The 17,947-nt window shown below is 45.0% G+C and overlaps 1 protein-coding gene across 2 annotated transcripts; it reads right to left on the bottom strand.

Moving 5' to 3' along the window:
- Nucleotides 1-7,009: 7,009 nt before the first annotated feature.
- Dab (DAB adaptor protein) lies at nt 7,010-16,461 on the bottom strand. Of its 2 annotated transcripts, none has more exons than XM_076382168.1 (7): nt 16,299-16,461; nt 13,305-13,519; nt 12,791-12,934; nt 11,708-11,860; nt 11,392-11,637; nt 11,069-11,320; nt 7,010-10,978 (listed from the first exon to the last, which is right to left on the bottom strand). In XM_076382168.1, the coding sequence occupies exons 1-7, from the start codon at nt 16,333-16,335 to the stop codon at nt 7,010-7,012; spliced, it is 5,016 nt and encodes a 1,671-aa protein (XP_076238283.1). In that variant the 5' UTR covers nt 16,336-16,461. The 2 variants fall into 2 exon arrangements, with proteins under 2 accessions (XP_076238283.1, XP_076238284.1); XM_076382169.1 differs by having other exon boundaries at nt 11,392-11,517.
- Between the last annotated feature and the right edge of the window lie 1,486 nt (nt 16,462-17,947).

Here is a 17,947-nt window from a genome sequence, read left to right as displayed (position 1 = left end):
TATGACACTCACGTTTGTCATTTGTCGATTTTTAGTTAGAATTTTTGCAGCAAATGGGGTGGCTTTTTTTAATTCTTTTTAATATGGAATATCAGCGTGACACATATTTGTGATTTGACAATCTTTAATAAGAATTTTTTAAAAAGATGGGAGCGGTTTTTAGAATTGTTTTTAACATGAAATATCATCTTGACACTCATATTGGTGATTCTTCAATTTTTAGTCAGAATTTTTACAGAACATGGGGGTTGTTTTCTTGATGTATTTTAATATGGAATACTAGCTTGACACTCACATTCGTGATTCGTCAATTTTTATTCAGAATTTTTCTTGTAAATGGAGTTTGTTGTTCAAATTCTTTTGAATATGGACCATTAGCTTCAACAGAAGAGATTTACTGCACAGTTAAAATTCATAACCCTGCAGTTCCTAAAGCAAACTCCGAAGAAGAATAATTAGGGGTTGTTTTCCTTCTAAAATTTCGTGACTAGCCCTCGCTACAATCTTCCAGCTAATCAATCACAATTCCCACTACTTTCCCCGAAACACAGTAACAACTGGCATCAATTGATCGCCCAGCAGATGCACCAGAAAGAGTGAAAAAGATCTGAAAAGAGGGCTCCTCGCATTAAGGTCCGCAAGAAACGCGTGGAGATTGCATGCACTCGTGGTAGCGGCTCCAAGGCAGCTCTTTTTCCCAAAGGAAGCCTCAGTTTGCCGTCTCTGAATCGCGTAGGTAAATGGCTGTTCTCTTTAACCGCATACGCGGCGAGTCTCGCGCGCGCAAAGATGTGAGGGAACAAAAGGGGGGTGGCAAGAAGACGGTGGCGAGGCAGAAGGGTGGGAAGAAAGAACGAAGGAGGCTTGTCGCGAAAAAAAGAGAGGATCAGAGGCTCGCGGGAGAGAGTTCTCGAGTAGGTGAGGACGGCGAGGTAGAAAGAACCGAGGGGGTGGTCGGGGGTGGAGGGTGGTTGGAGAGTTAGTGGCGGGAAAAACGGTGTCTTGGAAAAGGTGCAAAGCTGACAGTATTCTTTGTAGCGGGGATATTCGCCTTGTGCGCCCAAGACCTCTCGCACTTCTTTACCATCCCCCTCCTCTGCAACCCCCTTTCTCTCCCTCGGCGATTTCCACTTCCTGCGTCTCTCCTTCGTCTTCACAGAGCAGCGATTACCGCGCAACTACTAGTAGTAGTGGCGGCTTACTTCCCCGCCCACGCTCCCTTACTCGACAAGGCCCTTCTGCCACGAGATATTTACCAACATCCAAGATGGCGGCATAATCTTGCCGGCTCCTGCCGTCGAAAGTCGACGAGTCATCCACGCAGCCGGTCCCTTTTTCGCCCGTAAACACTTCCCTCGTTCCTCGTCCCACCGACTCCGCCCTTTTCTTCGCCGACTTTCTTCCACCCCCTATCTGGGGTTCCCACAACCCCCCCTTAGCCTCTCCGCGACCTCCTCGGTCCAGAAGCGGATCGTAAATTCTGGTTAGAGGAATCGATCCACTGACTCTGTGATTTCTTCCACGAGAATCACCTAATTCGATGGAATTTGTCTGAAAATGAGGGGTTGGAGGGAGCGAAGGGCTGAATGTACTGAATTGCGAAGAGGGTTTTCTAAAAATGCAAGTATCTTATTTTTTGGAGTATTTTTTTAGAGAGTCTATAGATAGCGAGTTATTTTAAGTGAATTTTTTTGTCGACTCTGAGGGATGTTTCGACCCTGAAGAACCAAAAAATAAGGGAAAAGAAAATCTCTTGATACTTCCCTTGAGGTCCCTTGGAGACCTAGAAGATTTCAGAAAAATCAGAGTGTTCCCACCGAAGTTCTTCCCCTGTCGCAAAAATCATAAAAATTCTGTAAGTAGTACGAGCCTTATATGGTCAGACAAGGTACTGATTTCATCAGAATATTAATTTTTCGTCTCTCAGCTAATATGTAAGATGTTTTTATCTGTATTTAATTCTATTTCTCTAACATTGTCTCTTTTATTGTCCGTATATACCGAAAGGGGGCGCATATTAACAATAATTTCATTTCGCGCGGTTCGAAGGGTGGAGAGGGACCAGGGATGCTTGAGACTTCGTTGGGCGAGTGCACCGACGAATTTGAAATTCAATTCGATGCAAATCGCCCGACGGGGGAGACACTTATGGCTAACCGGCGAACAAGATCGAGGATTCGTCGCTTAGGCGTGCTGTAAACACTCGTCCCTTTTTATCAGGCTTATGAAATATTGATAGAGTTCTCCACGGTGGCATACACTGACGCGCAAAAGAAGTTCTATCGCGGTGACGTTTAACGATACCTCGCTCCCTGTGAGTGAAACAGAGGGGTGAAATTTAGAAGGGAATTGATCATTGGGGGCACGCAATTTCTGCTTATTCGGGAGTTATCGAACAATTTTTGCTAATTTCACGACTTTCGAGAAAGGGAAAATGATGATTTTTTAGCTAGGTGTCTGACCAGGCACTGTCCACCTTTACTTGATTTTTTCTCTACTTTTGTCGAGAGTTTTAGTTAATTTGAGGCAGTTTTTAATAGGATAATGTTTGTTGTAAAATGTGAATATTGTATTTTTGGTGCTAAAAGATAACCATGCGTCTGACTAAGTGTGGACCACTTCTACTTGATTTTTCTACTACTTTTATCATGAATTGTAGTTACTTTGAATCAATTTTTAATATGGCAAGTTTCATTTTAACAAGTGAATATTGTATTTTATATATTAATAGAAGACTCAGTGTCTGACTAGCCATAGACCACTTCTACTCAGCGCCTCTTTTCATGGTGATCTCCACTCGCTTTCAGATATTTTCTAATATGGAAATTTTTATTTTCGATTATAAATATTCTATTTCTTGCACTGTCGGAGGATCCAGTGTCTGACCAGATACAGACCACATCTACTTAACATTTCCTTTCATCGCGAATTTGAATTTGAATTTTGAGATATTCTTCAGTATATCAATTTTATACAGAATTATTATCAGGGATGCACTAACAAATTTTTTTATTTCAGAATTATAGTATAGAAGCAATGAATTACTGTTCAACTTTGCTCCATATGCAAAGCTGGCCCTCCAGCAGGGGAAACGGTTCCAATTATAAACATTTTTCGCGGCTTTTCAGAGGTACATTCATCGAAAAGGGGGATATAGCATAGCCAGTGCATTTCATAGTTCACGCACCCTCGGTACACTCACTTCACGTTCTCCGCCGACGTACACCGCCTCCATATCGCTCTCTTGGGCCAAAAGTACTTTTCGTTTTCAAGTGCGTCCGAGCACATGCGGGTTGATTTTCTTCTTTCTCCCCTTTTTTTCTCGCCCCCCGAGTCGCGTCGCCTTCGCTTGCGCGCACTGGGTCAACCACTGCGATACAGCAAACTGCTATTATACCCTTCCCACAGAAAGCCAAATCTGAGAAGAATTCGTCGAAATAAAACTTTTTTTGTGTTCGTGAAGTAGATATAAAATATTAACCCTGGAGGTACAGTAATCTTCATAAAATCTTCTCGACTCAGTTTAATTCAAACTTCAAATTCTTTAATTCTCAATTTTTCATACTCTCAGCTTCTCAAACTTTCAAAAATTTAGATTTAGAAAATTTAGAAAATTCACAGAATATCATTCTCCCCAAAATATTACTCTTACACGATATTCCTTCTTCGAAATCACTCAAATTATACCACGAACAATTTTTATGCGATTAAAAACAGGAAATACTCAAGAGGCCTACTTCAGCCTGTACACTAATTTTTTATTCGAGAATTCTAGTATAGAAACAATGAATTATCGTTCAACTTCGCCTTACATACAAAATTAGACACCCTGTTAATTCTTCAGAAAAGATTCCTCCAGATAACTTCAAACAGCTCCTAAACTAATCAGAAATTGGGTTCCGATCAGCAGCTGGGTCCTTGACAGTACATCACTCCTAAGAAAAAAGAGGGAAAAAAATGAGAGACCCAAGGCTGAGCCTCCCTTTCCACGAGGACGGTCATTAAACCTGTCCGACACGGGGTTGCTGCGTAATCGCGAAAGCAGGGAAAGTATTTAGCCGGTTTGCAGGCACGAACAGCGGAGGCAGACGGAATGAGAAAACGAGAGAAAAGTGACAGAGTCAGGGGGGATGGTCGCGTCGGAGGGAGTGGCAGGGAGGGAGGTGGGAGGGAGGAGGGTGATAATTTGTTAGCATGCGCGCACCCCAAATGCGCGAAATCCCGTCGAAGTGCGGCTCGTGCGCATTGTTTCCTTGTTTGCCAGGTGTTTCGAGTGTTCGGGCCGAGTGGGGGCCACGCCATTGTTACGAGAAGTCGTGCAACCGCTCGACAAAGCCGACGATCTAATGCTCTTTTATTGTGCATTGTGCTCGGGCCAAATCAAGGAACAGGGAGAACACCGCTAACCGAGGGATCTACCCGCTTCCGATGCGATAGGGTGAGGCGATCGTGGTAGGAGCTATGGGAGGTCCGCGATGCCCTCGGTTCCTCTGCCCTCTTGGGGAGATAGAATTGATCAGGGATCCTCGATCCTACTTACCCCGAGGCACCTGCAAACCCCAGTTTCGAGGTCCCTGAGAAAATTGTGTGGTCTAGGGGTGGCTGTGGGCCTGGCATATTGGCAAGATTTTTCTTCAATTTTTAGAGATTTAACACCCCTCAGCTGGGGAATGTTTTGGAGGATTTCTGGAGGTTTTATGTGGTTTCGGTTTTGCGAGTATTTTGTGGAATTCGTGGGGCTTGGGAATTCTCTACTTGTGATAATAGTCTGCTGGATTTGTAGAGGCTTAGCAACTCTGTCTTTCGAAATATTTTGTTGAATTTTTAGAATTTTTAGCACCCCTACATTTCTGATAATATTTCTTTTTGTATCTCTACATTTTTGACTCTTTCATGTCTGCAAATATTTTCTTAAATTTGTAGAATTTATGTACCTCTTCTCTTCTCACAATACTTTCTTTAATTTCCAGATTTTTTAGCAGTCCTTCGTATTTCCAAACTGTGTCCTATTTTTACACATCAATTAAATTACTTTGAGCTTGAATTAAATTTCTCCCAATTCTCTTTTTAGCCTATACATGTATCAGAGGGATGAAATGTGGGTTCGTTTGTGGTATAAAATGAGAATCGTTTCTTCCAAAAGAAGTTTATTCTGTTCCAACATTCTTAAAGTGAAAATTCAATTCGAGCGGTTCCGTTGTAATGTACTGCGAGCCATCTTCATCGGGAGAGATTGACAATATCCACGGAACGAGTGTCACGGTCATAGTAAAAATTACAAGTTCCACAGTCATAGCACACTGAAGTCGCGAACATATTACGCTGGAGACATCGTATTGATAACAGAGACGCTTGGTACCGCACACATCGTTTTCAATTTAATTCCAATCGTTCTTTTAATTCTCTAGTAAGGTGTAGAACGACGTTAACATAAGCGTGTGATGCAACAGAAGTCCATTCTGCCTACTACTGATAACATTCGCGGTGAAATTGTGTATTATTGTCAGCGGGATTCTGACTAGTCCAGCTACTTAAATTAAATAATAATAAATAATTCTCGGCTGTAACTCTGAATATTCTAAAATAAAATTGCAGCTGACAGAGGAACAAAGTAAGCAAATAAATATATTCATTTAACGAACAAACTTTTACAGACTAGATTGACATTCATCTCTTCAGTTCGTCTTCAAAGAGACCAGAAACGATCTACGTCGATATGATATGACCGTCCCAGTCACAAGTGTACAAAAGTCACAGTTTGATTCCTGGACATTCCAAACAGTAACTATCAAATGAGATCTCTCGAGACCCGAGCTCTTACAAAAGGAATTATTTCGAATCCTCAAGCTTATATTCAGAGGTGTTAAATAACTCCACTTGCAAGGACTCCATGTGAACGCACAAGAGCTTACATTACGTACCCTAACGCCCCTCGAATATGACTAGCATCGTATCAAACGAATAAAGCAAAAACGCGACAACTATGGTGGTGCCTCGGTTACGAATTCAAATTGCGCGCCAAAATGATGGGTAAACCAGTGTCATGTAAACTGCACGCACAATTATACAGACTTCTATCACTGGAATCCAATTTACGCTAACATCGATAACATTATGTACAAATTTATTAAAACAATGATCAGCTGATCGTACCCCTCGCGATCGATACCTTGGACGATATAATCTCTCTTCAGGATCACGTGGTGTGGTGATAAATGGGGAGAGGAAGTGACGCCAATGTACACGTTCGCAGTACAACGCAATACATCGCGAGTACGCAATCATTTGTGTGAACATCGATGTTTCTAGAGTTGAAAATTGTGTGGTTTTTAGGTTAGACAATTTTTGGTACGTCGATCAAGTGGAAAACATGAAGGGAAGAACTGGAGAAATATTAAGGCAGTGAGGAAATTATGGAAGAAATAGCGGAGAAATGAAGAAAGGAAGAAATTCTGAAGAAAAGAAGAAAAGAAGAAATACTGAAGAAAAGAAGAAATGCTGAAGAAACGAAGAAATGCTGAAGAAAAGAAGAAATGCTGAAGAAAAGAAGACATACTGAAGAAGGGAAGAAATACTGAAGAAGGGAAGAAATACTGAAGAAAAGAAGAAATACTGAAGAAAAGAAGACATACTGAAGAAAAGAAGAAATACTGAAGAAAAGAAGAAATACTGAGAATCTGAAGAAACGAAAAAATATCGTTCTGAAGAATACCTCCCAAAAATTGCCTAACCCAAAAACTCCCCTTACAGTATCCCCCACATGGCAAGACGACTCGTGCCTAAATTAGAGTCCCGCCACATAGAAGACAATTTACAAAAAAAAGTCCCTGAATCAAATGATACCAAGGAAATAAAAATCGCGCCCCACTTCGTTAGGAAAAGCGACTCGGCGCCATTATCGCTCAGTCAGAACTGAATTTCAACGACCAATGAAAATTCTCTGAAATGTACACGATCCCAACTGGCCGATGTCGCAATGTCCAGCACCGTACGACCCCCAGACGACTCATCAGTTGAAGAAGTCGTCGTCGTCGAAGGGGTCGTTTTCTCTGACGAATATGTTCACTGACTCGGACTTCCTGATATACTGGTCGTTCCTCGACTTATTATTATTATTGTTATTATTACTATTGCTCGCACTGTACTTCCCCTGTCGACTGTGGTTCTTCAGGGGCAATGTGGTGGCGCGATGGTCGGGCACATTGTCCTCCAACTCGGACTTAAACGCGAACGCGTCGTCGTCGTATCTCAAGTCCCCATTAAAAAACGAGTCACGGCCACTGTCCTCGGACACGAAGCCATCAGTCGTCTGGTGTGCCTCCTTGCTGTCGCAGGGCAACTCCTCAGGGGTGGCCTTCAGGTCAGAGGGTAGCCTCTGTCTGTCAGACGCGTCGCTGGACGCACTTGCTGTGGGCGTGAGGTCATCCTCGAAGTAGCTGGACCTTTTGCTGTAATCCTTCTGCATCTCCTTCCTCAGCATCTCCTTCGAGCACTTCTTGCCAAAAGGGGGGCTAACTGGGGGTGCCTTCTGCTCTTCAGGGCGGACACGTGGCTCCACTGTAGCCAGGGACTCGACTGCTGATGGGTCCACGTGCTCTATGCTCTGAGCGAAGTCATCTTCAAAAGGACTCCAGGTTTTTGGGTGTGGTTGGCGTTGTTTGTGCCTGGGTATTCTCTTGCGATGAAGGCTCTCGCTTTTTGAATCAGGACCCTCGGACCAGTAGGGCCTCTCCACCCAACTGTCGTACTCCTGGTCACTGTCCCAGTAGCTCTCGCGACTTCTGGAGCGCTGGGATGGTCTAAGATAGGCATCAGAATCGTTATCGCTGCACTCTGACCTGGAGGTCCCAAATTTGCGAGGCTCAGCGTAGATATCAGCGTTGCGACCCTCGTTGGCGCTGTTGGGCCTCTTGGGCCAGTGCCTCTTCCTGCCAGAAGGGTTGTACCTGGGTGAATCGTCCCCAGGGCGGTCTGAGCCATATTCTTCATCCCAAGCAGGTGGATAGTCAGGGTGTGGTCTCTCCCTGCCTTCTCGATAGTAATAATAATTCTGTCTGGTGGGGTAATCTGGGTCAGGTGGGCCCGCTGACCTCCTGTTCCAGAATCTGGTGTCCTCCTCCCATCTTCTTCTCTCGTATTTCCTCCTGAACCACCTGTCGTCTTCGTCATAACCCATGCTCTCCTGGCTACCGAATCTGTCCTCGTCGTTCCACAGCGTCAGCTTCCTCTTCCTTTCTTCATCATAGAAGGGCTCGTGGGGCCAGTTCCAGCGCTGGGGCTGGGGCCTGCACTTCCAGTGGGCCTCGTACTGCTCCTCTTCGTCCTTATACGGCATCTTCCTATGGGGGAAGAATTCCCACTGACTGTCCTCGTGCCAGGAGGATGGGTCACGTGGTCGGTGGCCAGGGTTCGTGATCCAGGGCCCCTCGCGGGACTTCTTGATCATTCTGTCGCGGAAGCTCCTGTCCCTCTTGTTCCCAGGGCCTGGGACGAGGCCTGGCTCCTCGTAGAAGGGCCTTTCGCTGAATCCTGGCGCGTCGAATCGGGAATGACGACTGCACCAGAATCTGCTGTCCCCTCGTACCCTGCCATTGCTTTCTTCGCTCTCCTCTTCGTCCTCTAGGGGCCCTGGAGATGGGCCTCGTAGAGAAGGAGGCCCCTCGCAGGCTGGTCTCTCTGGAGCAAATAAACTGGTGTCGAACTTGGCCCAATTGCTGTCGTCCTTCTCGCTCCTCTCTTGCTTCAACTCTGTGAAGGGGCAGAAGATGTCATCTGGTACTGTCGACTTGGGTCCCTTGGCAGAGTGAGTCCCAGTGCTCAGCATTTTTATTTCCTCAAAGATGTCCATGGTCTTCACGTCCTCCTCCTTCTTCGCCTGCTTCTTTGGACTAGAGACTGGTGGATCTGAGAACAGGTTCAGTAGCTCCACTTCCGCTAGGCCCTTGGACTGGGCCTGTATCCCAGGGGACACTTGAGAGGAGGTGGACACCTCTTCCTCGGTCTGCTTAGGTGGCTCTGGCTCGCCTATGATCTCCCTCAGAGCAGCGTACTTGTCGCTGTAAGTTGACACTGAGGTCTTCACCTCTGTTCTCTCTATCACCAGGGAACCATTCGTCTCCTCCATGTTACTGTCCACAGTCGACTTATCATACTCTTCATTAACATCGCTGGTCTTCTCAGGTGACTCCTTTTCTTCTACCTTCTCTTCAGCGTCAGTCTCCGATTTTCTTCTCTCAAAGACATCGTCATCAGTAGTGGACTGCTGGGACAGGAAATTTATCCTAGTTTCAGGTTCCTTTGACTTGCCTTCAATCTCACTGATCTTCTCCTCTGCCAAGCTCGAAGAGGGTTCTGTCTCTTCAGCTTTCTCAAAGGACTCCTCTTTCGCTAGGTCTTCAGTACTCGGTGGAAGCTTCACTGTCAAGTTCACTAGAGAGGTTAGGGACTCTTCTTTGCTATCCTCACAGATGTCCTGCTGTGGCCCAGCGCTCTCAGCATTCTCCGTCTCAGATACTTCATCCTCGATAGTGTCCTTCATCACGCTGTCTTCATTCTTCTCCATCTGCTCCAGCTCTAGCGACAACAGCTCCCGAAATACCGCGTACTTATCGTAAGTAGCTTCATGCTTGGTCTCCTGCTCAGTGTTCGTCGCAGCAAAAGCCTGAGGCTCGTTATAAGACCTTGGCTGGGAAAAACTGAAGACAGTCTGCTGCTTCACAGGCTCCTGCTTAGGAGGAGCTGCCTCCTCCACCTCGCTAGCAGCAGCCTCCTTCGCAGACAGAGCAGCCAGGCACTCAGTCAGCTGCTGAAGCGTCAGACTCGTCAGCTCCTGGATCGTCATCCCAAGACTATTAGCCAGTTCATCCAGATTCGAGGACGTCAGCTGGCTCAGGGTGATGTCCAACGAAGGCTTGGTCTTCTTCGTGGTAGTCGATGTGCTGGTGGACGTGAAGAACGTGGACAGATTCGTGGTAGGCACCATGGAGCTGAAGGAGTCCTCAAACGTCGACGTGGTCATGGAGCCAATCAAGTCAGACTTGCTGGACAGCTGAAGGGGCAGGCTGAAATTATCATCAAAGTGTCCCTTGATGTCCTTCGGCGGACTCTTGCTCCTCTCCTTGGCCACCACTGGCGCAGAGTGTTCTCTCTCAGGGAAGTCGTTTTGGAAGTAGCTGTCAGTGTGTGGTGGCCTCGGAGGAGGCTTCATGGCGCCTCTGGCTCCCTGCTTCTTGGGTGGCAGGGGTGGTGGATTGATCAGGATATTGGCTGCCCCTCGTGGAGGAGGCTCAGGCACCAGCTCCAGCTCCGCTGAGGAAGTGGACAGTCTGGAGTTAGCGTCAGAGGAACAGGACTTCAGTGGAGAAGCAGGGGACTCAGTGGTCCCTGAGAAGTCAACTGGGAATGCCTTCTCCAGGGACTGGGTCTTGGCACCTGCCACGTCGATATCGAACTCCTTCTTACGCGAAGACTTCAGGGGACTAGTGATCTGGGGCAGCCCATGCATGGACTCTGTGGAGTCCTTGTCTAGCCTGTTCAGCAGTGGAGCTCCCGAGGCAGGAGCACTTGGGGGACCCTTGGCAGCAGAGTCCTCAGGTGGCAGGGACACAGACAGAGGCTGATGGTGGGCAGACTTCACACTGTCTGACCTTCTTGGCGATTCATTGCGCGCGAACATGGACTGGATGGCCTCGTTCTCATCGAACCTGTCGAAGTTCGCGAAGTTGGCGTCCTCCACGTGGTTGTCCTTCGTTAAATCATTGCGTATCTGGCTGATGGAGTCCAGAGGGTCAGAGGCAGCGGGGAAGTTGGTTGGGAAGGTGTCTGACGAGCTGGTGGACACTAAATCCTTCAGGACCTTCTTGGGTGGGTTCTTCAGGTGCTGGAAGAAGTCTTTCTTATCCACGTATGGCTTTATTAAGCCTGTTCCTAAGGGATCCAACTCTGTGAAGACGTCTATCTGTGGACTCTTTGACTGTGTCTGGAGCAAATGAAAAAAGGAAGAGCTCAACTCAAGAAACACGTATCAGACTTATATTTAATGGAATATTAGCTTCTGCAGAATATCTACCTCGTCTAATTCCTTCTTGACTGGAGTGTTTTTCGGAGAGCCAGTGACTTCATTATCGCTAAAGAGATTCTCAGCTTCTTCGTCGAACCACTGCATCGTGTTTTGCAGTGGAGGCGTCTTGCTGGTCAAATTCGGTGCTGGACTAGATGCAACGGAGGACTGTGGACCTGGCACAGTTTGCTGTCGCTCCAGGTGTCCTCTTTTGGAGCCTGATGGCGGGGGTGGTAGAATGGGACGCACGGTATCCTCCAACTATAATTAAAAATTATAGATTGCAGTCTAGAATTTAAAAACTATTCAAATTGATAACTTTCTTAGCGCACCTTCATATTGGCAAACGAGTCACCGAATGGGTCAGTTTCAAAGAGGTCGTCAGCAGCCTGGGTCTGATTCTCAGGTGTGATTTTGTCCATATGATGCATCCCTTGCTGCAGGGAATTTAATTCGAACTGCAAATCCAATAAGTCTGCAATTACACCACTTTGCGTCTCGTTTCTTTTATCACCTGACTTATCAATTTCTAAGTTCGCGTTTTTTACACGAAGCGAGGATTCGGTTCCTGCTGCGCCCTGTTAGGAATTAATGATTAATGTTCTCTAGTCTAAAGCAGTTCGATAAGTCATTAAATTGTGAATTTACTTTGGTGTCAGGGGTGTGCTCGACGAAGATACCACTGTTGTGGAATTTGTTAACGCTTATGGCATTCTGCTCCAGGTGCTGCTTCGTCATTTCGATTTCCTTTTTCTTCAGCTCGAATACAACTTGAAAGAGGTCTCTCATTGTGATTACCACCTAAAAATTGAGTAGAATATTCGATAACTTTTTTAGTAAACGAAAGACTGTCTGACCATAGACTGGCCACGACTACTTGCAACCTATTCTACTGTATTCAATTTCTTCTTCTTCTAACTTTTAAGGGATTTCACTTTTGCAACTTTGAGAAGAAGGTACAGGTTACAAAAGTTCATAAATAATTCAGTACTGACATTAAATAAATCTACAAAAATTACAAAAAATCTCTCAGGAATTCGTAATAATTGCACGTGAATTTCAAATAAATTTTCATTAACTTTAAATCATTTCACGTGCCTCCTAATTAAATTTATTAAATTCTACGCTGCATGCAATTACAATTTTGCATAAATTTTACATTTTCCATGAAATTTTCGACAACCCATGCTCCTTGTATCGGGCAAACAGGAACAGGGAGAAGGGAGTTGAAAGGGAATCGAGCCTAAAGAAATTGCAATCCCTTTGAACGAGCTCACGAAGGGAACGGTGTGTAATCGAACAACAATCTCCCGCGGTGTATCGGCGTAGCAGTAGGTCGAATCGTATAATGCAATTATTTACATGCCCCCCTCTGGAATCACCGAGAGCTGCCCTGGTCGATATTGCTTCTCTGGATTGGACAAATATCATTTTAGGCCCCCTTGCGCAACGCCAAAGCGAATCGTTTTCGCTGAACGACGCGTTTAGGAAACCCACTCGCGCGAGAACGAACCTTACATCGAATTAGATTTCACTTTTTCCCTTGTCAGACATTTTTTACAATTTTTGGGGCAATCTTGAACGTTCATAAATTAAACATTCGAGGACTGGAAATGTTCAAGGGTTGGAAATTCGAGGATTGGAGGATTTGAAGATCTGTTAAGAGAATTGGTGTTCCATTTTGCTGTATACACCAAGGGGTAATTCAGTTTTTTATTACGTGAGTCTTACTTGACTAGCTGCCTTGTCGGTCTTGATGCCAAAGAAGCGATGCCCAGTGTCAGGTGATCCAAAAATATACCCAAACGCCCTCGAATCGCTCATATCCTGGGCGATGAAGGATATCTTATGTACAGGATGGTGGTACAGACAGTCCTGGAACAGACATTCAACACCTCTTCTAAACATTTTTTTATCACAGTAGCCGATGATGCAGATGCACTGAAATAAAAATTAGTGAGGCAGTATTTCTTCAAATTTAACAAACTTATTTTTTAGGAGCTAAAATTTTACTTATACAGGGTGTCTCAAAAGTCAGTGGTCGCAAAATTTTAGTAAATTTCATGTTCCAGAAATGGGACTATTGAGGGTAGTAGAATATAGCACAGACGTGTCTTCGAGACGTCTTACAGACGTAAATTTCAGGTCTTTCAGACGTTTGAATCTTGTCGTAAGACATCCAGGCATAAAATGGACTTAAAGTAGACGTCTTGTGCTATCTTTGAGTAGATAGTAGTATTCTCACCCCAGTCTTCTCGTCCCGCAGTCGTAGTCCATCGATGCTGACCTGGACAGTGATTCGTTGTTTGTGTTCCCCAGCAGCTCGAATCGCCATCTTCAGATCCGCCAAAGCTGCTTGGCACATCCGGTCCCCGCGCGCTTCCGACACTTCCAATATGCCAATCAGCTTCGCCTTGAACGACACACCCTCCCCAAGGAATCGGGACGGCTCGTTCTTGACTGCAAGAAGGAGAAAAAATTCGTACAAATTACAGAAAAAATTCCTGGGACCTCCTAAAAAAGATAGTTTGGGCACAGTCGTCAGAGTATCAGTTCTTCAGAACAGCAGCCATTGTAGCCACAGTTTTAAGGCGGGTCCATGCTATGTGTTGTATGACAAAGTTGTATGAATTTTTGGAAAACAGAAGAAAGACATTTGTATAATATCTCTCTTTTCTGTTTTCTAAAAAGTTATATAAGTTATATGTATTATTTCGTTATACAACGTGTAGCGTAGACCCACCTTTATGTAACTTTTTTATCTAAGATGTAGTGTAGACCCAGCTTTACTATTTTAAAAAGACTGGCCCCAGATGAGAGAAACATTTCACAAACTTCTCGAAAAACTGTGGCAAATTCAAGTAGCTTCAGAGAACACAGTACCGCCATCATAAACCAGTTTCGAGGGTGCAGTACTAATAAAGCCAACACGCAGCTCGTTTTAATATCCCCACATGGGGTCTCCGCGCAGTAGATTCGAGCCACGCGAAAAACCATTGAATTATCGAATCTCGAGCAGCAGGGGCTCGAGCCGATCCGTCGGCGATGGCTCGAAAACCTTTTGAACCGATATCGATCAGGCCAGTGGAAACGTGGAGCAAGGAACCCTTGGAGCGTCCTCGAGATAAGCAATTTATCGCGCCAGCCTCTCACACCCTCACTGATAATGCGATTTTTCGCGAGGAATTTGAGGGGTCCAAGAAATTTGATAAACTCTGTTCTCTACTCGGACAGGGCCCACTCGAGCCGACTAATTGTCAATTCTTTGCGCTGCTACGCTCGGCTAACTGGGCTTTGTCTTACCAAGGACAATTTGTCGGAAAGCTCTCTGTCTGGAGCTTTTTTATGCCCACTTCCGACGACCCCTCGGCGACTTTAATAGTCACGACCACACCAGCACATTTGTTTGAACGTGCTCGTGGAGCTCGAGTGGAGAACGCCAACTGTCGATACTTGAGACTCTATCTGGATAACCAATTCATGCCCTTCCCTTTCGCCAGTCACCTTTGTGTGGATCTATATTTCTACATTCGTCATCTTTTGCGCGGTTCGCCACTTGCTGGCGTGCTGTCACAACGATCACATCGAGGATCGCTGCTGGAGACAATGGGTCGATAAAGTGTGGCTGAATCGGTGGAATGAAGGGTTTAGGGATGAGGTTCATAGAAGTTTCAGTAACCCTCGTTATGACCTCAGATTTGAGGCGAACTTTGACCCAACTTGCTTTGGAGGTCACTTGAGAGTTTGTGAGGGGTGAGGAGATTCAGTTTTGGGTTTCAATATTGATACAGTAATAATAATAATTAAACTGCAGATTGTTATGCAATTTCAGCTTTCTATAAACACGAAGAACTGTATAAATACTATAATTTTCAGTCTATTTTTTATATATTTTCAATAGTTTTGAATATTATACGCATTCTGTAATTTTGTACAAACTCCAAGCTTTCATAAATGCATGAAAATCCGTAGTTTAATTATAATAATTGACCCTAAGTGACTCCACCTACGGTTTAAGTAGTATTAATATAAATTTCAGATAATTAAATGACAGGTTTCATAGTCGAATCCATTTCTGTGATAGAACACGTATCAGAGATTAAACAGACTCAAACTCTGTGGAATTAATTGATCCACCAGTAATTAACCTTCCATAGGAGAGAGCTATATTGCTACTCATTGTTTGAATAACACTAAATTCCAGGTATTTGTTATTCAATATTACATGAAGACACATTGCCTACAATTATTGGTGACTGTAATAATTGCAGTGACTGTCATCTGTAATTGTGGAACAAGAAAAATTATAATGTAAGTAGTAAGAGTCAATATTTTATGCTCCAGGATAAGAAAAATTAAAATTTAAGTAGTAAAGTCAATATTTTACGCTCCAGCATAAGAAAAATTAGAATTTAAGTAGTACAAGTCAATATATTCCGCAAAGTGTATTCAGATAATTATGAGTAATATTTCCCTTGGCAGAATTTTTCAAATATCATAATTTTACTTAGATACAAGAATCTACTTCACCATAATCAATAATCCTTCAGTAAAAATTCCCACAATATTTATAGAATCCCTTTAGTACTTCCCCTACGAGTATTCTCAGTACACTAAAAAGTGTAATACACAAAAAAAACGTGCAAAAAGTCTAACTAAAAAATGCAGACAACGAGGGAAAAAAGTCTGACGAATTAAAATCCCAGAAGTACATTATTTTAAGTAGTATAATCCCTATTTAAGTAGGCAAAACAGTCAGTGTCGCCCTCCAGCGTCAAAACCACGCACCAACAGGTCCCCCACTCTACTCGACCACAGTCGGTAAGCTCACCAACTGCAATCCACTAGTCTCCCGCGGAAACCCTAAATACCAGCCCCTTTTCCCTCAAAACACCCTTTCCTCGCCCTTTCCAACCCCTCGTCGCCCCTGCATCACAGAAAACACACATGCATGCCTGCACCTCCTTATTTCGTCGCAATCGAGTCGGACGACCGTCCGCCTCCCTCCCCCAGGCAGGGAAGCCATATTCCCCAGCTCCCTGTCACCGATCCAGGGTGATGTCACAACGTCGCAACCCCCTGGAACCGCCGCGAAACCCTCAGAACGGTATCCAGAAACGCTCTAAACGCAGGGGATACGCAGGCCGAGGTCGTCGACTCTGGCGACGATCTTATCAACCCGCTCGAAGGCAACGTCGAGCTCGTCACGGTCCCAGATCGGGGGTGGTTTGCTACTCACACTTGCACGGACTGTTCTTCTTCCTTAAGGTCTGCATCGATAGTCCCGTGTAGGCGACAAGAGAGTACCGGACAGAGGAGACGAGCAAGCCGATTCTTCTCTCTCGGCGCACCCTCGACGGCCGCACTATCGTGGACAGAATTCCCTCAACACAGACACATGTCGCCCCCGTCTCTTCCTCCCCCTTCTCTCTCTAGCCCTCCCTGTCGCTCCCTCGCGCTCGGCTGACCACTGGGACGAGTGGCTCGTGTCGCTCGCGCTCCACGTCCCGCTACTCCCTCTGTGCACGTCGACGATCGCCCTGGGCCTCTCACAACCGATGCCTCCTGGAGAATATTCTCGCGGACGGGACTGGGGACGCAGGAGTCGCTCGAGCACAGCTCTGGACACGGTTTCGCGCGATGCTGACGCGTCGCGTGGAAATACGGAGGAACGACGGCCGACTCCGCCGGCACGGGGCTCCCATGTTAGCCGCTCTTAGTGATCAATAATACACCAGCTATGTAGTACGTGGCGTCGTCGCTCCGCGGGACACACGCCATTTCCCGCCACCAGGCTCCAGCGTGCTGCTTCGGGCTTCTCAGTGGTTCAATGGAATCTCTCGATCGCTAGGGTTGGCAACTTCCTGGGGCTGTGGATTCTACTCTTGCTGACTGTTTCTTGGGGAATTTAGAATTGTTTAGAAATCTTATCTTCCAGAGTCTATAGAGTTTCTTTTTCTTTGAATTTTTAGAGACATGGAGAATTATTTTAAAATTTTAGTTTACACACAGAGGGGTTGGCACGAGTACAGGGGTTGGTACTGAAAACGATTTTAAAGATAATTATTATCTAACAACTCGGTACTTTATTCTTACTTGTTAGTGCTTCTAAGGGGACCTAGACCACTGTGCATTAGGGTGATTTGTTTTTTAGGGTTGGAATTTGAGATCCTTTTCTTGGAATAATGATCCGATCTTCTCGAGTTCTGGAATCGTCTAGGTGTTGAATCTTCTTCTGCAGATTTTTTACCGACGGAGGCGAGTTCAAGCTCGACTTCCGGTGCAGATGGCGCTCGAGTAACGAAGCACCCTCGAGGGCGCGATTGAGACTTCCTGGCTAGTGGTTGATGTCGGAGTTAGTAGATTACCGAGAATACGATGGATAAACGTTGCCTTGATTGCTTTATGTTGCAAGATCTTGCGTTTAGCATGGGGACCTTGTGTGGGTGAGGCAAGATGAAGCAGATACTATGGAGGGGATGAATTGATTAGATATTGAGCACATATTGCGCAAGTGGGAACTATTAGACAGAATGATGTGTCAAAGCATGGGAAAGTAGATGGAATCAAATAGCAAGGGATGTTAATGAAAAGGAAAAAATTAAAACACCTAATTGAAATTCAATCTTTATTTTATTTTTCAAATATTATACATCTTTATATTTGGGAATAAATTTAAAAAATTGTGAGACTATTCTTTTAATTTAGTCCAAGTGTCTTGAACAAGAGGGTGAATTATAGATAAGAGATAAGCCAGATGAGAATGACCTTACTGATATCTGTAGTCACCCTTTAAAATCGATAGATGACGCTGCAGTGATTCGCGCGGGAAAAGTGAATCTTTTTAAAAATATAGGCGCGAAGTTTCTTCTATCACTTCCTACTTCC

The sequence above is a fragment of the Calliopsis andreniformis genome, chromosome 7, assembly GCF_051401765.1.
Source record: "Calliopsis andreniformis isolate RMS-2024a chromosome 7, iyCalAndr_principal, whole genome shotgun sequence".
In the NCBI taxonomy this organism is placed as follows: Eukaryota; Metazoa; Arthropoda; class Insecta; order Hymenoptera; family Andrenidae; genus Calliopsis; species Calliopsis andreniformis.
The sequence above is the reverse complement of the archived record's forward strand: the minus strand, read 5'-3'. Positions and strand labels throughout refer to the sequence as shown.

What these genes read in the sequence shown, in the direction of transcription:
- Dab (XM_076382168.1), bottom strand. Translation starts at nt 16,335, where the DNA reads ATGCAGACCTTAAGGAAGAAGAACAGTCCGTGCAAGT. An exon ending in GAAGAACAGTCCGTGCAAGT is followed by an intron (nt 13,520 to 16,298) that starts GTGAGTAGCAAA and finishes TCCTTCTTGCAG; the next exon opens with TCAAGAACGAGCCGTCCCGA. An exon ending in CCGACAAGGCAGCTAGTCAA is followed by an intron (nt 11,861 to 12,790) that starts GTAAGACTCACG and finishes CTCAATTTTTAG; the next exon opens with GTGGTAATCACAATGAGAGA.